Source organism: Pseudophryne corroboree, chromosome 2 (genome assembly GCF_028390025.1).
Source record: "Pseudophryne corroboree isolate aPseCor3 chromosome 2, aPseCor3.hap2, whole genome shotgun sequence".
NCBI lineage: Eukaryota > Metazoa > Chordata > Amphibia > Anura > Myobatrachidae > Pseudophryne > Pseudophryne corroboree.
The window spans coordinates 624,668,427-624,690,081 of NC_086445.1; the positions used below are offsets into that span (position 1 = coordinate 624,668,427).

General features: G+C 47.1%; 1 protein-coding gene across 1 annotated transcript in view; it reads left to right on the top strand.

The window, feature by feature from the left end:
* Positions 1 to 21,655, top strand: part of SYNRG (synergin gamma) — a 321,615-nt gene that overhangs the window by 158,723 nt on the left and 141,237 nt on the right. Inside the window, exons 9-10 of the mRNA XM_063954829.1 lie at positions 3,665 to 3,901; positions 4,495 to 4,622. Coding sequence (XP_063810899.1) covers positions 3,665 to 3,901; positions 4,495 to 4,622 — 365 coding nt within the window. The remainder of the gene's footprint in view (positions 1 to 3,664; positions 3,902 to 4,494; positions 4,623 to 21,655) is intronic.

Below are 21,655 nucleotides of genomic sequence, written 5' to 3' on the forward strand. Positions count from 1 at the left end.
TGGGAATGATCCTCGACACGGAGGTGCAGAGGGTGTTTCTTCCAGAGGAAAAATCACTGGTGATACAAACAATGGTCCGGGATGTCCTGAAGCCAGCCCGGGTGTCGGTTCATCAGTGCATCCGCCTTCTGGGGAAGATGGTGGCCTCTTACGAGGCTCTGCAGTATGGGAGGTTTCACGCTCGGTCCTTCCAACTGGATCTCCTGGACAAGTGGTTGGGATCCCATCTACACATGCACCAGAGAATACGTCTATCGACAAAGGCCAGGATTTCACTTCTCTGTTGGTTGCAATTACCTCACCTTCTGGAGGGCCGCAGGTTCGGGATTCAGGACTGGATCCTTCTAACCATGTATGCAACTCTCCGGGGCTGGGGCGTAGTCACTCAAGGGGAAACCTTCCAAGGAAGGTGGTCAAGTCTGGAAGCCAGCCTGCCGATAAACATTCTGGAACTAAGAGCCGTATACAACGGTTTTCTCCAAGCGGCCCATCCTCTGAGAAATTGGGCCGTTCAGGTACAGTCGGACAACGTAACGACAGTGGCTTACATAAACAGACAAGGCGAAACGAAGAGCAGAGCTGCAGTGTCAGAGGTAACAAGAATCATCCTATGGGCAGAAAAACACGGGTTGGCGCTGTCGGCAATCTTCATTCCAGGAGTAGACAACTGGGAAGCGGACTTCCTCAGCAGACACGATCTCCATCCAGGGTAGTGGGGTCTCCATCTGGAGGTGTTCAAGGAGGTAACAGATCTTTGGGGCGTACCCCAAATCGACATGGTGGCCTCTCATCTCAACAAGAAGCTTCGGTGGTATTATTTCAGGTCGAGGGACCCGCAAGCAGTGGCGGTGGATGCCTAGTGACTGTGGGTGTTCCAGTCGGTGTACGTGTTTCCTCCACTTCCACTCATTCCAAGAGTTCTCAAACTCCTAAGGAGAACAGGAGTTCAGACAATCCTCATTGCTCCGGACTAGCCAAGAAGGTCTTGGTACGCCGATCTTCTGGATCTACTGCTAGAAGAGCCGAAGCCTCTTCCTCTTCGGGAGGAACTGCTGCAGCAGGGGCCGTTCGCCTATCAAGACTTACCACAGCTACGTTTGACGGCATGGGGATTGAAAGCCAGATACTAGCATTCCGAACAAGGTTGTTCCCACTCTGATACAGGCTAGGAAAGGCGTAACGTCTAAACATTACCATCGTATTTGGAAAAAATATTGATCTTGGTGTGAGTCCAAGAAGTTTCATACGGTGGAGTTTCAACTGGGACGTTTTTTTCCTTTTCCTGCAAGCAGGTGTGGATATGGGCCTGAGATTAGGATCCGTAAAGGTCCAGGTTTCGGCCCTATCCATTTTCTTCCAGAAACAGTTGGCTGCCCTCCCTGAGGTTCAGACTCTTTTGAAGGGAGTTCTGCACATCCAACCTCCCTTTGTTCCGCCTACGGCACTCTGGGATTTTAACGTGGTGTTGCAGTTCCTCCAGTTGGACTGGTTTGAGCCTCTACAGGAGGTTGAGGTCAAGTTTCTCACGTGGAAGGCTGTCACTTTGTTGGCCTTAGCTTCTGCTAGACGTGTGTCGGAGCTGGGGGCTTTGTCATGTAAAAGCCCATACTTGATCTTCCATGAAGACAGAGCTGCGCTACGGACGCGTCAGCAGTTTCTTCCGAAGGTTGTGTCAGCTTTTCAGATCAACCAGCCTATTGTGATGCCAGTTTCGACTGACTCCTCAGTTTCATCCAAGTCCTTAGATGATGTGAGGGCTCTAAAAATCTATGTGAAGAGGACTGCTCGTCACAGAAAATCTGACTCTGTGTGTGTTTGTCCTGTATGATCCTAAGAAAATTGGGTGTCCTGCTTCTAAGCAGACGATCTCTCACTGGATCAGGTTCCCTATCCAGCATGCGTATTCTACGGCGGGCTTGCCGTGTCTTACGTCTGTTAAGGCCCACTCTACTCGTAAGGTGGGTTCTTCCTGGCGGCTGCCCGGGGTGTCTCGGCTTTGCAACTCTGCCGATCAGCTACTTGGTCGGGGTCGAACACGTTTGCAAAGGTTCTACAAGTTCGATACTTTGGCCTCTGAGGACCTTAAGTTTGATCAATTGGTTCCGGAGGAGCCTCCGCGCTCTCCCTCCCGTTCTGGGAGCTTTGGTACATCCCTATGGTACTAATGTGAACCCCAGCATCCTCTAGGGTGTAAGAGAAAATAGGATTTTAATTACCTACCGGTAAATCCTTTTCTCTTAGTCCGTAGAGGATGCTGGGCGCCCGCCCAACGCTTTGTTATCCTGCAGTGGTTATTTAGTTCAGTACTGCTTAGTTGTAGGTAAGTACTGTTTTGTTACTTGGTAAGTAATCCTGTTCAGCCGTTGCTGATGTTTCAAGCTAGTTAGCTTGGGTTGCCTTGTGTGTGAGCTGGTGTGAATCTTACCACTGTCTGTGTTAAGTCCTTCTCTCGAAGTATGTCCGTCTCCTCGGGCACAGTTTCTAGACTTGGTCTGGTAGGAGGGGCATAGAGGGAGGAGGCAGCCCACACTCTCAAACTCTTAAAGTGCAATGGCTCCTAGTGGACCCGTCTATACCCCATGGTACTAATGTGGGCCCCAGCATCCTCTACGGACTACGAGAAAAGGATTTACCGGTAGGTAATTTAAAATCCTATTTTTACTTACATTCATTACATAGTTCCAACTTGTCCTTGAAAGCAACGTCTAGAAAAGAACAGTTTGTTCGGAGCTTCATGTAATGGTTTTCCATGGCCAAGCAGGAATACAAAAGCTTCAGATTAACGTGTACAATTCCAAACATTGGCTGGAGTGCTATAAAGCAGTCCACGATTGGTCTCTGGAGCAGTGGAAATATATTCCCTGGAGTGATTAATCACACTGAATCTGAATTTGGCAAATGCCAGGAGAATGCTTCCTGCTCGCATGTGAACTGCCTATTTTAAAGTTTGGTGGAGGAGGTGGTGGTCTGAAGCTATTTTTCATGTTTTGGCTGTGGCAACACTTTTTCCTGTTTCAGCATTATACTTCCCCTTTGACTTTTTAAAGCAAGACCTATACAAAAATGGTTTGTCAAGTTTCATGTTGGAGTTGACTGGCCTGCACAGAGCCCTTATCTCACACCAATTTAACACATCTGCAATCTAGGCTTAACATCAAACGCCAGTGCCCAACCTCACTATTGCCTTTGTGCTGAATAGATGTGGATACTTGTTCCGAAATCTGTTGGCAAGCAGTCCTAGAAGAGTAGAGGCTGTTATATGGCTTTGGAATGAGATGTTCAGCAAGCATATATGGATGTGATATTCAGGTGTCCACATACTTTTGGTCATTTAATTTATGTATCCCCCCCCCCCCCCCCCCCAATTATTAAGATATGTGCAACTCAGACTACAGGTTATAGATGCTGCCACAATGATTATATCGTTTAAAATGTGTTGTTATAGTCCAGCTGCTCTAAAATCTTTATTTCCTGCAGGTACTTTACATTTTTATGAAATCCACATTCTAAATATGCCACCCAACCAGTTTAAGTGCACCCTTCTTCTGCTTGTACACTGGATTTTTAACTGCTTATTATAACATGCCTTGTACATTAGTGCATCATGTAATATGCACATTTTTATTTAATTCACAAATGCTTTAATAATATTTATATTTTGCAGAGAGGAGAATGTGCCTTAAATATGGATATACTGAATCAGTTTACATCTGCACCTATACCAACTTTCCCTAACTTTCCGGTGACTTTCCCCATGGATCAGCGCCATGTGGTGTCTCCAATGCCTATTGTATCTAAACCTCTTGATGTTAGCCAGAAAACTGTTGCATCAAAAAGTACATCTTCTGCTTTGGGAGAAGTCAAACAGCTCAATTTCTTGCCATCCTCCTTCACTCAGCCGGTAAGGATACTTGTACACTGGTATTGAACACTATTTGGAACCATCATTTTAGACTAAACTGTATTAAAGCTGTACACGTAAAAGCTAGATAAAGTAAAGCCATTCTAGACAAAGGCAAAATTACTGTTGTTGGAGGGAGTGCGGTTGTTGTGAGGCCCCTCAGCTGGTTATCAGAGCCCACGTGTATACAGTATGTGCTGCTTTCCAGCTTGGGCAGGACCTTAGGCCTTGAAGATGTTTTTCTATGGGATTCAGTTGGGGTCTAGTTAAACTCTGGTTGTATGATAGTTACAGTGGGACATTGCTTCCAAGAATAGCTTTCTTACATTTATTGAGCACTTATCATTGCAAGCACAATATAATTTTTTGGACGATTATAAGACTTGTTAGTACTGTGATACTGTAGGCAGTATGATGAGATGGGTTATGGGGAGTTTTTTGTTTTGCTCTGCTATATTATGAGCTTGTCCTGATGTCTGCTTTTATACATGGAAGAGTATTTTGTTTCTTCAAGAAACCGTCTTGACTTAATAGGTGCTAACTCATTAGTGACTGTCTTGTGTTTGGTAACTAATTTCTCTCCTCTTGTGTAGCTTTTCAAATCAGATGATGATGATTTCCAAGATTTCCAAGATGCCTCTAAAACTGGATCCATTGATGATTCTTTTTCCGATTTCCAAAGTGGAACTTCAAAATCCACATCGTCAGTGCTGCACAACAGGTAAGTACATGTTTGTAATGTTAAGTGCTAGTGTACAGTGCTACTGTTTTTAATATTACATTGTGCACACTTTGTTTATTTAAGAATAATACACAGAGTAGCAGAGCTGTGAGGAATCGCAGAAGACGCTCTGTAAGCGTCAGAGCGTTCCCTGAAGAGCGGAGATACAGAATTCACCTTTTTTTTTTTTACATTTTTATTTATTATTTAGCCAAAACCAAAGATATGTGTAATTTAAAAAGTAGTGAACAATCTGTGTTAGATTCTGTTTAAATATAAATAATAACTAGGGACCAACTTAACAAATCTATTTAATAGATTGGCCTGAGTAGAACCTTTTATTTTCAAAACATTTAAAACATTGAAGAATTAGAAAGTTTTTATGTATGCTAGAACAAAAGTCATTTAGGAAGCACAATTTATAAAAAGAAGACATTTAGAATACATTAATATGGTCAGCTCTTAACTGAAATATTGTCTTAAAATAGAGCAGCATTTAAGGCATGTTGGTATGTATTACAGATCATAAGGAGAGAATGATACCTCAAATTTTTGTGTGTTAAATTGACCACTTTAATAGTTTATTTTTTGTGCTATCCTTTTTGACCTGTCAGGTTGTCAGTCTTTTCTGATGTTGTGAAATGATAATCCGACTTTACCATTTTGATTTTTATTACAACAAAAATATTACACATCTATTATCGCCAAAGGTATTCAGTGTACAAAGCAGCAGGTTCAGCTTGATCTAAAATATATTTTTTATGCTGCTTTTTTTTTGGACTGAATGTCTTCAGAGGAACCCTGGGAATCCCCTATCATATCTTGTACAGTGAAGTAACAAATTGATATTTGAAGCAATGTCAATTGCAACAATTTTTCTAATTCCTTTTAGTCATGGCTATTGGTTATAACTATGACTAAACGGAATTAAAATTCCTGACCATTATGCATAGAGACAATAGAGTAGATAGGGGAATTTCCATTAACTGGTCATCTACTGTCAAAAGTTCTCAACATGTCTATAGATGCTATGTAGTAGAGTCTGGATTTAAGAAACCAGCATGTATTCGTCGAGTTCGCAGTTAAATTTAAAGCAGCAGTGACTGGTTTTGCCATATATTTCCAACTGATGCTTTAGATTTAGGAAAAACAAAGCGATCCCTTAAACTCAGAACCTATTGCTTAATCCCTATATGTTATCTGGATATACTGAAGTAGTGGTGAAATAATAAATGGGAAAGAGGTTTTTATGATAAGAAGGGCAGAACAGACACAAAGTAGCCACTAAGAAAAAAATTTAATTAGCCGAGGTGATCCCACAGGGGCTATACAATTATCCCCATTGAGGTCCCGAAACAAAATCCCTGACAAGTGCCGTTTTTTCACAGCCACAAAAATACATAGTTTCAGGAACTTATCTCTAATCCTATACATTTTCACCCAAAAACTGGATATATTTCTTGCAAAAAAAATAAACAAACCAGGCTTTAATTGTATCATCCCCCAAAAAATATCACTGTAAAGCCTGTTTCTTCATTGGGGTCCATGGTCTCCACAGGGTTAATTCTTAACTTGGGTATGATGCTGGTAATGACCAGGGCTGGCACCGAACAATAAGCTTGTGAGCCTCCCAAGATGCATTGGGCTCCTCTCCCTTCATACCCTGCACCCATGCTCAGGATCAGGTTTTTTTTCAGTGCCAGCTTATAGCTGGAGACACTGAACAGGTGCTGCAGCTTGCAGCCTAAGCTTTTATTTTTCTCTTACGTCCTAGAGGATACTAGGGTCCATTTAGTACCATGGGGTATAGACTGGTCCACTAGGAGCCAAGGGCACTTTAAGAATTTGATAATGTGGGCTGGCTCCTCCCTATATGCCCCTCCTACCACACTCAGTTTAGAAAATGTGCCCGGAGGAGCCGGTCACGCTGATAGAAGCTCCTGAAGAGTTTTCTGCATTTATTTTCTATGTTTATTTTCAGGCAGGGCCTGCTTCGTGGGACTTAGGGGGTGGGGGGGCGGCCCAACCTCTTGAAGGGTTAATGGTCCCTTTCCCCGCTGACAGGACACTGAACTCCTGAGGAAACTATTTGCAAACCCCACCACGGTGAGCGTACATTCCCGCAGCACGCCGTCACCCCTAACAGAGCCAGATGACTGAGAGTGGTGAGTACTGAGCAGGCGTCCCGGTTAGCGGGGCGCCGGCCATTATGGCGGCAAAAGGGTACGGAGACGCATGGCTTCTAAATGGGGCGTAATGCGTCTCCAGACACAGTTCACAACTGCGTCTCAGTACACTGTACACAGTACTCAAACTGGCAAACACAGCCTTAAAACTGTTCTGCTCCATTTTAAGCACAAAAATTACCTCAGCCAGTATAAAAAAAAGTGGGAAGATGCGTGCCATTGAAAGGACGGGGCTTCACTATGAGAGGATCCAGCAGTTCACCAGGGCCAATTTCCCTCTGCAGTGGACACAGACGCTGACTGACAGGGACGCGCAGCTCCTCCGGTGTGACTCCAAATTACATCAGCGGTACCAGGGGGTCATAGCAGGGGGGAGCGACTATTAGTGTACTAAGTCCCCTATCAGGGTACTTAATCTGCAACCCGGCTAAGCTTGGCATTAGCGATAAGGGCGCGGTGGGGGCTGGCTCCAAACAACTCTGTCTCTCTGAAGGGCTCTTGTGGGTTACTTTTGCTTAACCTTTTCTTGTGTGTGTGATTGTGTGTGAGTGTGTGTGTGCTGTCACATTTACATTATGTCAGGCAAAGAGTGTGTTTCTTGTGCAGCAGAGTGTTCCTCTTCACCAGGGGGCTCACTACTGGGTACTCAGGGGTCTCAGAATAGTGGGGCTGAACCAGAGTGGGTTAATTCTCTTAAAGGAATGATCTCCACTCTTTCTACAAAATTGTCCTGCAATGAGAAGGAGACGCAGTACTTAAAACAGACTGTGGATGAGTTTATGGCAGCAGGAGTAATGGCAAGAAGGGCCTTCTGGCTTCGTTCATGGTCTGCAGATTTGCACTCCAAAAATAGGCTGGTGTCTTTGCCATTTGAAGGTTCATTATTATATGGCAATAAATAAGAGGCCTTTATACAAAAAATGTCAGGAGGTAAGTCAGTAAAATTACCTCAAGACAAGAGGAATAGATTTCCAATTCCTTCCTCCAAGCAACAATTTAAAGATGCTAGAGGTTATAGACCATGCCATGGTTATACAGGCAGATACTCATCAGGTACGAATAGGCAGCCCTTTGTCAACCGTACAGAAGAGGTGGACGAAAACAATGAGTATTACAGGGTTCCAGTATCCTTTCCAGTAGGTAGAAAACTTCAGGAGTTCATCAGCCATTGGCAAGAGTCGATTCAAGATGCATGGGTACTGGATGTAATATCTCTGGGGTACCGGATAGAATTTTCAGTGGTTCCAAATTGTGACAAATTTCTAGTATCGGAGACACTGATTACGTATCCATAGTTAAAAAGCCCTAGAGGACCGTTTAAATAAAGTTGTCAAGGCAAGAGCAGTGTAGACTGTCCAATTGTCACAAATAAAGAAGGGGTTCTACTCCAGAATTTTTCTGGTAAAGAAAGTGTTTGGGGAATTCAGGACCATTTTGGATCTCAGACAGCTCAACAAATTTTATAAAAACAAGAAAATTTCATATGGAAACTCTGAAATTCATCTTGGCAGGTGTAAAAAAAGAGGATTTTATGGCATCCATAGACTTAAAAGATGCTTATTTCTAAGATTCTGCGACCTGGTAAATCATTTTCAGTTTACGTGCCTCCCGTTCGGTCTGAAGACATCTCCAAGGACAGTTACGAAGGTACTTACAGCACTTATAACGGTCATAAGTGGACAGCAAGTAGCAGTATGGTCGTACCTGGACAACTTGCTGGTATGTGGAAAATCAAAAGGAAAAGTAAGGGAAGCATTGGACAAAACATTACAGGTATTTCAGGATCACAGCTGGTTAATAAACTGGGAGAAGAGCCAGTTGAGACTAATGCAAAGAATCCAGTTTCTGGGGGTCCAGGGGGATACACTCTCAGTTATGTCATAAGTCTTTCAGAAGAGAGGTGCATAAAAATTCAAAACCTAACTACTCTGGTGAGGACGTGCAGCAGGGTAACATTGCGTCAGGGAATGCACCTTCTGGGAATGATGACCTCCACCATAGACATAGTTTCTTGGGCAAGGTGGAGGATGAGACTACAATTAGACATCCTAGGTTACAGTCGAAAAGGATGTTCTCTGAATTATCATGTAAAGTTGTGTCAGAAGGCAAAAGAGTCCCTAGCCTGGTGGATGGAGACGGAACTGGTCGACAGAAAGACGTCTTTGTCAGATCATCATTGTTTGGTTCTAACAACAGATGCAAGTGCAATAAGATGGGGAGCACATTTGATGCGACAAAATTGCCAAGGCCATTGGGACCAAAAGGAGAGGAGGATGTCTTCAAATCATAAAGAAATGAGAGCAGTATGGAATGCGATAAAATATTTTCAAGATCAGTTGCGAGGGAATAATCTCAAGATATTCTCGGACAATGTAGCAGCAGTGGCCTATTTGAATCGGCAAGGTGGCACCAGAAGTCAAGTGCTAATGAAAGAAGTATCAAAGATACTAGATTTGGCAGAAAATCATCTCAAAACTCTGTCAGCTTTGCATGTTCCAGGAGTAAACAATGTGGTAGCAGGTTTTCTCAACACACAAGAAGTGCTAGCAGGAGAATGGGAGTTTAACGACTTAGTGTTTTTCAAGAAATTTTACATAGGTTCGGACGGCTTCAGGTGGACCTTTATGGCCACGCATATCAATGCAAAGGTACCTCTATTTCTGCTGCGGGGTACACTGGGCTCCACAGGGAATAACATCAGGGTGTAGAGTAGGATCTTGATCCGAGGCACCAACAGGCTAAAAGCTTTGACTGTTCCCAGAATGCATAGCGCTGCCTCCTCTATAACCCCACCTACGTGCACAGGAGCCCAGTTTTGTAGTTCGTGCCATGCAGTGCAGGCATACAAAAGGTTGGGCTGCTCCAGCAGCACTCAGAAGAGCTTTTTTAAGTGAAATCTGGACTTCAAGGGCTGCAGAAGAGACACTGTGTGTGTGTTAGATCTCAGTCAACCATCTCCTGCTGCAGCTCCATCACCTCCCCCAGCGGCGCTGTATACTCCCGCGCCCTGGTTGCCGGGTACATATAGCAGAGGCTCCGGTTTGCCCCAGTCAGTCGCTCACCCCGCCGCAGCTCTCCAGGATCGCGTGGCCGTACTTTGGGAAGAGGTAAGAGGGTCCCCCAGACGGGACCCGCTGGAAACCGAGACCCGGTGGGAGCCGGGCCGCGCGCGCTGGCGTGGACACTGTGCTAGTACAGGGACCCCACTAGACCACCAGGGCAAGGGCACAGGTCTGTTTTATTAAAAAACGTTTATTACATAGCCCACAGTACCCGGTGGTGAAGCCCAGCAAGGGGATAAGGCTTTGACCTGTAGCCCCTCCCCCACCCCCAGGGCTCCATTTACATGTTCCCGCCCTGGAGCTGCATCTCTCTCTCTCTCTCTCTCTCTCTGTCTGTCTGTCTCTCTCTCTCTCTCCGCCATTACCTCAAACTGAGCTGATCCTGGGACTGTTTGGGCAAATCCTCCTCTGTAAAACTGCCTGCGTGTAAGCACTGTTCATTTTACAGGACACGTAAGTATTCCTTATGTCTGCTGACAGTGGTGGTCATTCCGAGTTGTTCGCTCGTTGCAGATTTTCGCTATACAGCGATCAGGCAAAAATCTGCATTTCTGCACATGCTCATGGGCCGCAGTGCGCACGCGCAAAGAACTTTTACTCAAAACAATGCAACTTTACACAGGTCCGAGCGACGCTTTTCAGTCGCACTGCTGATCGTGAGTGATTGACAGGAAGTGGGTGTTTCTGGGTGGTAACTTGGCGTTTTCCGGGAGTGTGCTAAAAAACGCAGGTGTGTCAGGTAAAAACGCAGGCGTGCCTGGTGAAATGGGGGAGTGGCTGGCCGAACGCAGGGCGTGTTTGTGACGTCAAACCAGGAACTAAACAGTCTGCAGTGATCGCAATCTAGGAGTAGGTCTGGAGCTACTCAGAAACTGCAGGGAAATATTTAATAGCAGAACTGCTAACCTTTCGTTCGCACTTCTGCTAAGCTAAGATACACTCCCAGAGGGCGGCGGCCTAGCGTGTGTATTGCTGCTAAAAGCAGCTAGCGAACGATCAACTCGGAATGAGGGCCAGTGTTAGTTAAGAAATAGTGCATTTAGTCAGGGTTATATAGTACAAGTACCCTGTGACATCCAGTCTTTACTGCGCATTGTTATATCTATTGATTATATAGCTGTACTTGGTATTACTTTGTATTGCTAGTCCAGTGCAGTTTTATTGCATGTCATAATTTCTGCATTGTACATGTGACTCTGTGTGTGTGTGTGCATATAGCTGCTGCGTGACCTCCATTTCGTGTATCTCACTCAGATTGCTATCCCTATATTCTGTAACCTGAGGGGGCTAAGGGGGTCATTCCGAGTTCGCTCGTTGCCGATTTTCGCTATACTGCGATTAGTCGCTAACTGCGCATGCGCAAGGTACGCAGAGCGCATGTGCTTAGTTATTTTACTAAAAACTTAGCTGTTTTGCTGTAGCGTCTGCGGCGCTTTTCAGTCGCACTGGTGTTTGGTAAATGATTGACAGGATAGGGGCGTTTCTGGGTGGTAACTCAGCGTTTTCCCGGCGTTGGCTAAAAAACGCAGGCGTGTCAGGGAAAAACGCGGGATTGTCTGGAGAAACGGGGCAGTGGCTGGGCGAACGCAGGGCGTGTTTGTGACGTCAAACCAGGAACGAAACGGCCTGAGCTGATCGCAGTGTAGGAGTAAGTCTCGAGCTACTCAGAAACTGCTAAGAATTTTCTATTCGCAATTCTGCTAATCTTTCGTTCGCAATTCTGCTGTGCTAAGATTCACTCCCAGAGGGCGGCGGCCTAGCGTGTGCAATGCTGCTAAAATCAGCTAGCGAGCGAACAACTCGGAATGACCCCCCAAGTGCGTCAGGGTTATTGTTTAATATAGGTGTTTCACAGGATATACTTACTGTGTATTTTTCTCTGTGATTTTCAGTCACCATATACCTCTTGAATTATATGTTTGTGCTCATACGCTGCACAGGGGGTTCTTGTTAAGGTATTAGGCTGCTTATATTGTACTGGGTTGCCCGTGAATTGAGCTTTCAAACATGTCAGCTACAAGGGGTGACAGAGCTGGGGCTGATCCCACATTGCGTGGTGGTGACGCTGCAGACATATTAGAGGAAAACATAGCAGCAGAGGGTCAGGTTCTGGGGGTTCCCTACCCCCCCCCCCCCAGTGGAACTGTAGCAACGGGGGATCATAACGACCCTCCTTGGGCTACTTTCTCCACGTTATTAAGTACGCTAGTGACTAGACTTGCACCCCATATGGGACCTCATGTGCCGGTACAACTGCTTATGTTCTCTGTGGTTAATCCGCCTTGGGCAGATAAACTGTCCGCTCAGTTACAGCAATTGAATCACTCACTGACTAAACAGACGTCTAACCCTCGCCCGCCTAAAACCAAGGGGTCCTCTACGCGGACCATTACTTCCTCACAATCCACCTACGTCCCAGACACCTCGTCTGATGAAGGATGAGTATATACTGACCCCACAGACACTGATCCAGATAATTCTGCTGGGGAATCGGTCTCTCAGGTGGATGTCCCTGACTTATTGGAGGCTATCAGGCTAATTCTTCAAATTACTGATGACCCTGAGCCTGAGGCTACCTCCAAGAAACCGGCCAGATTTAAACGTCAGAAGGTCATTAAACAAGTTTTATCTCATTCTGACCATTTAGTTGAAATACGTCAGGAATCCTGGGAAAATCCAGGAAAGAAATTCACACCTCACAATAAGATGCTGGCTCACTATCCTCTAACTGCGGAGCTAAGTAAAAATTGGGAAACACCCCCAGCAGTGGATTCGCAAGTGGCACGGCTGGAGGTGTCCTCTGCTCTGCCTGTAACTACCGTCACTTCTCTGAAAGAACCGACTGATAAGCGTGTGGAGGGTTGCTTAAAAGTGATTTGCACTCTAGCAGGTGCTGCACATCGGCCCACTATTGCAGCAACATGGGCTGCAGAGGCTATTGAAGTGTGGGCTCAAGAGGTAGAAGCAGAGCTGCCATCCAACTTTTCTGATAAAGCTAGACAATGTCTCTCGTATATTGTCACAGCATCTGATTACATTAAGGAGGCGACTTCTGATGCCGGTATTCTGGCGGGCAAGGCTTCTACTGCGTCCATTTTGGCTCGCCGGATTCTCTGGTTACGGTCCTGTTCTGTGGATCCTGGAGGTGCTCCTTTTTAAGGGAGACATTCTTTTTGGAGAAGACCTCAACAAGATAGTGGCTGACTAGTACTAGAGGGTGTCTACCTAGTACTGCTCCTTCGGTACCAAAGGCTAAGAGTACTTCCTTTCGCTCCTTTCGTCCTTCAGGTAAAGCAAAAGGTCAGGCGTACCCGAAACAGGCTCGCACTTCCAAAACCGCTAAGCCCAAACCTAAACGGGCCTGGGCTGCCCATCAGCCTGCTTCCAAAACGGACAAGCCTGCTGCATGAGGGGGTGGGCCTCCCTCTGGGCGATCCCAGAGTGGGGGGCCGACTTCTAGGATTTACCCAGGAATGGTTGAAGACCACTTCCGATGCCTGGTTACGGGAAGTCGTCACTCGAGGTTACGCCGTATCCTTCAAGAATCGTCCCCCCTCATCGATTTTGCCTGACAGACGTCCCTTCGGATCAGGGGAAGGCAAAAGCAAAAACTCTTAATTCGGTGGTACAGTCCCTCCTGGACACAGGAGTGGTTGTACAGATGCCTCTGGCTTAGAGAGGCGAGGGGTACTATTCACCGCTATTCCTAGTCCTGAAACCGAATGGGTCCTCTCGGACCATTCTCAACCTCAAGTCCTTTAACAAATTTGTGAGAGTCTCCAAGTTTCGTATGGAAACCCTTCGCTCAATTGTTCTGGCTTTGGAACCAGGTAATTATATGGTCTCCCTGGACATACAGGATGCTTACCTGCATATTCCTATTGCAATGTGGCATTAGCAATATCTGAGGTTTGCTGTTGGCAACCTCCATTACCAATTTTGGGCGTTACCTTTTGGTTTGACCACGGCCCAGCAAGTTTTCACCAAGGTCATGGCGGTAATGACGGCTATACTCCGCGGTCAAGGGGTCAGGATCCCCCCGTATCTGGACGACTTGTTGATCCTGGCGAATTCCCCAGAAATTCTTCTACGCCATCTGGATCTGACGCTCCAGTTTCTGCAAGCCCATGGGTGGCTCATCAACTGGAAGAAATCTTCCCTGGTCCCTGCGCAGAGCATGGTGCACCTGGGGGCGTTGTTAGTCACACACATCCAGTGGTTGTTCTTGTCTCAGGAGAAGGTCCTGAAACTTCAGGACAGGATTCGATGCTTCCTATCTTGTCCGCAAGTGTCGATACATTCGGCGATGCAAGTGCTAGGTCTCATGGTGTCGGCCTTCCACATGGTGATTCTTGCCAAGTGGGACGGCCTGCCTCACCGGATCAGGTCTCGCATGATCTCCTTGTCTCCGGAGGTCCATCTGTCACTGAGCTGGTGGCTTTAGGACCAATGATTGAGCAGGGGACGTCCCTTCTGGATCTCCCAACTGGGTCCTTCTGACAACGGATGCCAGTCTGAGAGGTTGGGGCGCGGTGTTGGAGCAACACTCCCTTCAGGGTCGGTGGACCGAGGAGGAGTCTCTCCTCCTGATAAACATTCTGAAACTGCGGGCAGTGTTCAATGCTCTGAACTTTGCTCAGCATTTAATACAGAACAGACCTGTTCAAGTACAGTCGGACAATGCCACCACGGTGGTGTACATAAATCATCAAGGCGGCACTTGAAGCCGCATGGCAATGAGGGAAGTATCCAGAATTCTTCAATGTGCAGAACGCCATTTGCCAGCCATATCGGCAGTGTTCATCCCGGGAGTCCTAAACTGGGAAACGGATTTCCTCAGTCGTCGGGACGTACACGCTGGAGCGTGGAGCCTCCATCCACAAGTATTTCAACTCCTAGTGGGCAAGTGGGGCCTCCCAGATGTGGACCTGATGGCGTCTCGACACAATCACAAGGTTCCGGTCTTCGGAGCAAGGACAAGGGATCCTTAAGCAGCGTTTGTGGATGTTCTGGCAATTCCATGGAACTTTCGGCTGCCGTACGTGTTCCCTCCGGTGTCACTCCTGCCCAGAGTAATAAGGAAGTTCAAGCAAGAAGGAGGACTTCTACTTTTGATCGCTCCAGCTTGGTCCAGATGGCATTGGTTCTCAGACCTCCAGGGTCTCTCGTTGGAGCGTCCTCTTCTGCTTCCACAACGACCAGACCTCCTTGTTCAGGGCCCTTGTGTTTACCAGGATTTGACCCGTCTGGCTTTGATGGCGTGGCTCTTGAAACTTCCGTATTAAGGGCCAAAGGTTTTTCTGAGGCGGTCATTCAGACTATGTTGAAGGCCCGTAAGCCGGCTTCTGCTCTGATTTACCATAGGGTCTGGAATTCTTACTTTGCTTGGTGCGCATCTAATAATCATGACATTTACAAGTTTAGTATGGACAAACTTTTGGCTTTTCTGCAACAGGGCCTGGATTAGGCCTTCATCTGGCCTCCAAGGTTCATATTTCTGCCTTATCGGTTTGGTTTCAGAGAAAAATTGCCACTCTGCCTGATGTTCATACGTTCACTCAGGGTGTGTTACGGATTCAACCCCCTTGCGTCCCGCCTGTGGCTCTCCTTGGGATTTGTCGGTGGTTCTGGAGGCTTTACAAGAGTCTCCGTTTGAGCCTCTTGAATCTGCAGACCTTAAGTGGCTTTCCCTTAAGGTATTGTTTCTGCTGGCTATTGCCTCTGCTAGACGGGTGTCTGATTTGGGTGCCTTGTCTTGTAGGTCTCACTATCTGATTTTTCACCGTGACCGTGCGGTTCTTAGAACATGTCCGGGTACCTACCTAAGGTGGTGTCTTCTTTCCACCTTAATCATGAGATTGTGGTTCCGGCCTTTGTCTCTCCTGAATGGTCTTCCAAAGAGTGGTCTTTGGATGTGGTACGGGCTCTCCATATCTATGTGAAGAGGACAGCTCCTATCAGGAAGTCTGATTCTCTCTTTGTACTGTTTGGTTTTCACAAACATGGCTGGCCTGCTCACAAGCAGACCCTGGCCAAATGGATTAGAATGGGGATTGCACATGCTTATGTACAGGCTGGCCTTCCAGCTCCTGCTACCACCAAAGCCCATTCTACTCGGTCGGTTGGACCTTCTTGGGCGGCCTGCCGTGGTGCGACCCTTGAACAATTGTGCAAGGTGGCTACATGGTCCTCAGTGAACACGTTCATAAGGTTCTATGCCTTCGATACTTCCGCCTCCCAGGATGCTTCCTTTTGGAGGCCCGCTACAGTGCGTCCCCTCCCATGAGAAACTGCTTTAGGACATCCCCGATGTTATTCCCTGTGTCTATCCAAAGTTAGTTGACTTGAAGTAATTATTTGTACCCAATTGTCCGAGAGTGCCCATAAGGAAGGAATACTTCCTTCTTTTGGTTTTCATAAGAGAGGGCACAAGTCATAATAGTTCTTCCTTAATGGCCAAAAAGAATTTGGTTTCCTTCAGTGCTGAGGATGGCGGTACAGAAACCTTGGATGTTGCTTCTGAGGAGGGATCTGTTACGTCAGGGACCATTACTGCGTCTGAATCTGCAGAAGCTTCATTTCTCTAACGTCCTAGTGGATGCTGGGGACTCCGTCAGGACCATGGGGAATAGCGGCTCCGCAGGAGACAGGGCACAAAAGCAAGCTTTTAGGATCACATGGTGTGTACTGGCTCCTCCCCCTATGACCCTCCTCCAAGCCTCAGTTAGGTTTTTGTGCCCGGCCGAGAAGGGTGCAATCTAGGTGGCTCTCTTAAAGAGTTACTTAGAAAAAGTTTTTAGGTTCTTTATTTTCAGTGAGTCCTGCTGGCAACAGGCTCACTGCATCGAGGGACTTAGGGGAGAGATTTTCAACTCACCTGCGTGCAGGATGGATTGGATTCTTAGGCTACTGGACATAGCTCCAGAGGGAGTCGGAACACAGGGCTCGCCCTGGGGTTCGTCCCGGAGCCGCGCCGCCGACCCCCCTTGCAGACGCTGAAGATGAAGAGGTCCGGAACCAGGCGGCAGAAGACTCTCAGTCTTCATCAGGTAGCGCACAGCACTGCAGCTGTGCGCCATTGTTGTCAGCACACTTCACACAGCGGTCACGGAGGGTGCAGGGCGCTGGGGGGGGGCGCCCTGGGCAGCAATGTATAATACCTGTATGGCGAAAAATACATCACATATAGCCCTTGAGGCTATATGGATGTATTTAACCCCTGCCAGATATCTAAAACTCCGGAGAAGAAGCCCGCCGAAAAGGGGGCGGGGCCTATTCTCCTCAGCACACAGCGCCATTTTCCCTCACAGAAAGGCTGGTGGGAAGGCTCCCATGCTCTCCCCTGCACTGCACTACAGAAACAGGGTTAAAACAGAGAGGGGGGGCACTGATTTGGCGATATGTATATATATTAAAATGCTATAAGGGAGGAACACTTATATAAAGGTTGTCCCTGGATAATTATAGCGTTTTGGTGTGTGCTGGCAAACTCTCCCTCTGTCTCCCCAAAGGGCTAGTGGGTCCTGTCCTCTATCAGAGCATTCCCTATGTGTGTGCTGTATGTCGGTACGTGTGTGTCGACATGTATGAGGAAAATATTGGTGAGGAGGCGGAGCAAATTGCCTGTAATGGTGATGTCACTCTCTAGGGAGTCGACACCGGAATGGATGGCTTATTTATGGAAATTACGTGACAATGTCAACACGCTGCAAGCCGGTTGACGACATGAGAGGGCCGGCGAACAAATTAGTATCTGTCCAGGCGTCTCAAACACCGTCAGGGGCTGTAAAATGCCCATTTACCTCAGTCGGTCGACACAGACCCAGACACGGACACTGATTTCAGTGTCGACGGTGAAGAAACAAACGTATTTTCTTTTAGGGCCACACGTTAAGGGCAATGAAGGAGGTGTTACATATTTCTGATACTCCAAGTACCACAAAAAAGGGTATTATGTGTGAGGTGAAAAAACTACCTGTAGTTTTTCCTGAATCAGATAAATTAAATGAAGTGTGTGATGATGCGTGGGTTTCCCCCGATAGAAAATTATTGGCGGTATACCCTTTCCCGACAGAAGTTAAGGCGCGGTGGGAAACACCACTCAGGGTGGATAAGGCGCTCACACGCTTATCAGAACAAGTGGCGGTACCATCTACGGATAGGGCCGTACTTAAGGAGCCAGCTGATAGGAGGCTGAAAAATATCCTAAAAAGTATACACACACATGCTGGTGTTATACTGCGACCAGCGATCGCCTCAGCCTGGATGTGCAGAGCTGAGGTGGCTTGGTCGGATTCCCTGACTAAAAATATTGATACCTTTGACAGGGACAGTATTTTATTGACTATAGAGCATTTAAAGGATGCATTTCTATATATGCGAGATGCGCAGAGGGATATTTGCACTCTGGCATCAAGAGTAAATGCGATGTCCATATCTGCAAGAAGATGTTTATGGACACGACAGTGGTCAGGTGATGCAGATTCCAAACGGCACAAAGATGTATTGCCGTATAAAGGGGAGGAGTTATTTGGGGTCGGTCCATGGGACCTGGTGGCCAGGGCAACTGCTGGAAAATCCACCGTTTTTTACCCTAAGTCACATCTCTGCAGAAAAAGACACCGTCTTTTCAGCCTCAGTCCTTTCGTCCCTATAAGAGTCATATCTGCCCAGGGATAGAGGAAAGGGAAGAAGACTGCAGCAGGCAGCCCATTCCCAGGAACAGAAGCCCTCCACCGCTTCTACCAAGTTCTCAGCATGACGCTGGGACCGTACAGGACCCCTGGATCCTACAAGTAGTATCCAAGGGGTACAGATTGGAATGTCGAGAGGTTTCCCCCCTCGCAGGTTCCTGTAGTCTGCTGTACCAATGTCTCCCTCCGACAGGGAGGCAGTATTGAAAACAATTCACAAGCTGTATTCCCAGCAGGTGATAATAAATTTACCCCTCCGACAACAAGGAAAGGGGTATTACTCCACACTATATGGTGGTACTGAAGGCTAGGTGAGACCTATTCTAAATCTGAAAAATTTGAACACTTACAAGGGTTCAAATCCAGATGGAGTCACTCAGAGCAGTGATAGCAAAGAACAAGGGGACTATATGGTGTCCCGGGACATCAGGGATGCTTACCTCCATGTCCCAAAATTTGCCTTTTCTCACCAAGGGTACCTCAGGTTCGTGGTACAGAACTGTCACTATCAGTTTCAAGACGATGCCGTTGGATTGTCCAAGGCACCCCGGGTCCTTACCAAGGTAATGACCGAAAGGAGGATTCGTCTTCAAAGAAAATGGACGACCTCCTGATAAGAACAAGGTCCAGAGAACAGTTGGAGGTCGGAGTAGCACTATCTCAAGTAGTTCTACGACAGCACGGGTGGATTCTAAATATTCCAAAACCGCAGTTGTTCCGACGACACGTCTGCTGGTCCTAGGGATGATTCTGGACACAGTCCAGAAAAAGGTGTTTCTCCCAGAGGAGAAAGCCAGGGAGTTATCCGAGCTAATCGGGATCCTCCTAAAACCAGGAAAAGTGTCAGTGCATCATTGCACAAGAGTCCTGGTAAAAATGGTGGCTTATTACGAAGCGCTTCCATTCGGCAGATTTCACGCAAGAACTCTTCAGTGGGATCTGCTGGACAAATGGTCCGGATCGCATCTTCAGATGCATCAGCGGATAACCCTATATCCAAGGACAAGGGTGTCTCTCCTGTGGTGATTACAGAGTGCTCATCTTCTAGAGGGCCGCAGATTCGGCATTCAGGATTGGATGCTCGTGACCACGGAGGCCAGCCTGAGAGGCTGGGGAGCAGTCACACAAGGAGTGTGATCAAGTCTGGAGAATTCTCTCCACATAAATATACTGGAGCTAAGAGCAAATTTATAATGCTCTAAGCTTAGCAAGACCTCTGCTTCAAGGTCAGCCGGTATTGATCCAGTGGGATAACATCACGGCAGTCGCCCACGTAAACAGAAAGGGCGGCACAAGAAGCAGGAGGGCAGTGGCAAAACTGCAAGGATTTTTCGCTAGGCGGAAAATCATGTGATAGCACTGTCAGCAGTGTTCATTCCGGGAGTGGACGACTGGGAAGCAGACTTCCTCAGCAGGCACGACCTCCACCCGGGAGAGTGGGAACTTCATCGGGAAGTTTTCCGCATGATTGTGAACCGTTGGGAAAGACCAAAGGTGGACATGATGGCGTCCCGCCCGAACAAAAAAAATGGGACAGGTATTGCGCCAGGTCACGAGACCTTCAGGCGATAGCTGTGGACGTCCTGGTAACACCGTGGGTGTAACAGTCGGTGTATGTGTTCCCTTCTCTGCTTCTCATAACCAAGGTATTGAGAATTATAAGACATAGAGGAGTAAGAACTATACTCGTGGCTCCGGATTGGCCAAGAGGGACTTGGTAACCGGAACTTCAAGAGATGCTCACAGAGGACTAATGGCCTCGGGAGCTAAGAAGGGATTTGCTTTCAGCAAGTACCATGTCTGTTCCAAGAGGAACCGTGGCATCGGCCTTTAAGAAAGGACCTGCTCCAGCAGGGACCTTGTCTGTTCCAAGACTTACCGCGACTGCGTTTGACGGCATGGCAGTTTGAACGCCGGATCCTAAGGGAAAAGGCATTCCGGAAGAGGTCATACCTACCCTGGTCAAAGCCAGGAAGGAGGTGACCGCACAACGTTATCACCACATGTGGTAAAAATATGTTGCGTGGGTGAGGCCAGGAAGGCCCCACGAAAAAATTTCAACTAGGTCGATTTCTGCACTTCCTGCAAACAGGAGTGTCTATGAGCCTCAAATTGGGGTCCATTAAGGTTCAAGTTTCGGCCCTATAGATTTTCTTCCAGAAAGAATTGGCTTCAGTTCCTGAAGTCCAGACGTTTGTCAAGGGAGTATTGCATATACAGCCCTTGTGTGCCTCCAGTGGCACCGTGGGATCTCAACGTAGTGTTGGGATTCCTCAAATCATATTGGTTTGAACCACTCAAATCTGTGGATTTTAAATATCTCACATGGAAAGTGACCATGCTGTTGGCCCTGGCCTCGGCCAGGCGATTGTCAAAATTGGCGGCTTTGTCTTACAAAAGCCCATATTTGATTTTCCATTCGGACAGGGCAGAACTGCGGACTCGTCCCCAGTTTCTTCCTAAGGTGGTGTCAGCGTTTCACCTGAAACAACCTATTGTGGTGCCTGCGGCTACTAGGGACTTGGAGGACTCCAAGTTGCTAGACGTTGTCAGGGCCCTGAAAATATATATATATATATATATATATATATATAATTCCAGGACGGCTGGAGTCAGAAAGTCTGACTTGCTGTTTATATTGTAGGCACCCAAAAAGCTGGGTGCTCCTGCTTCTAAGCAGACTTTTGCTCGTTGGATTTGTAGTACAATTCAGCTTGCACATTCTGTGGCAGGCCTGCCACAGCCAAAATCTGTAAATGCCCATTCCACAAGGAAGGTGGGCTCATCTTGGGCGGCTGCCCGAGGGGTCTCGGCTTTACAACTTTGCCGAGCAGCTACTTGGTCAGGGGCAAACACGTTTGCTAAATTCTACAAATTTGATACCCTGGCTGAGGAGGACCTGGAGTTCTCTCATTCGGTGCTGCAGAGTCATCCGCACTCTCCCGCCCGTTTGGGAGCTTTGGTATAATCCCCATGGTCCTGACGGAGTCCCCAGCATCCACTAGGACGTTAGAGAAAATAAGATTTTACTTACCGATAAATCTATTTCTCATAGTCCGTAGTGGATGCTGGGCGCCCATCCCAAGTGCGGA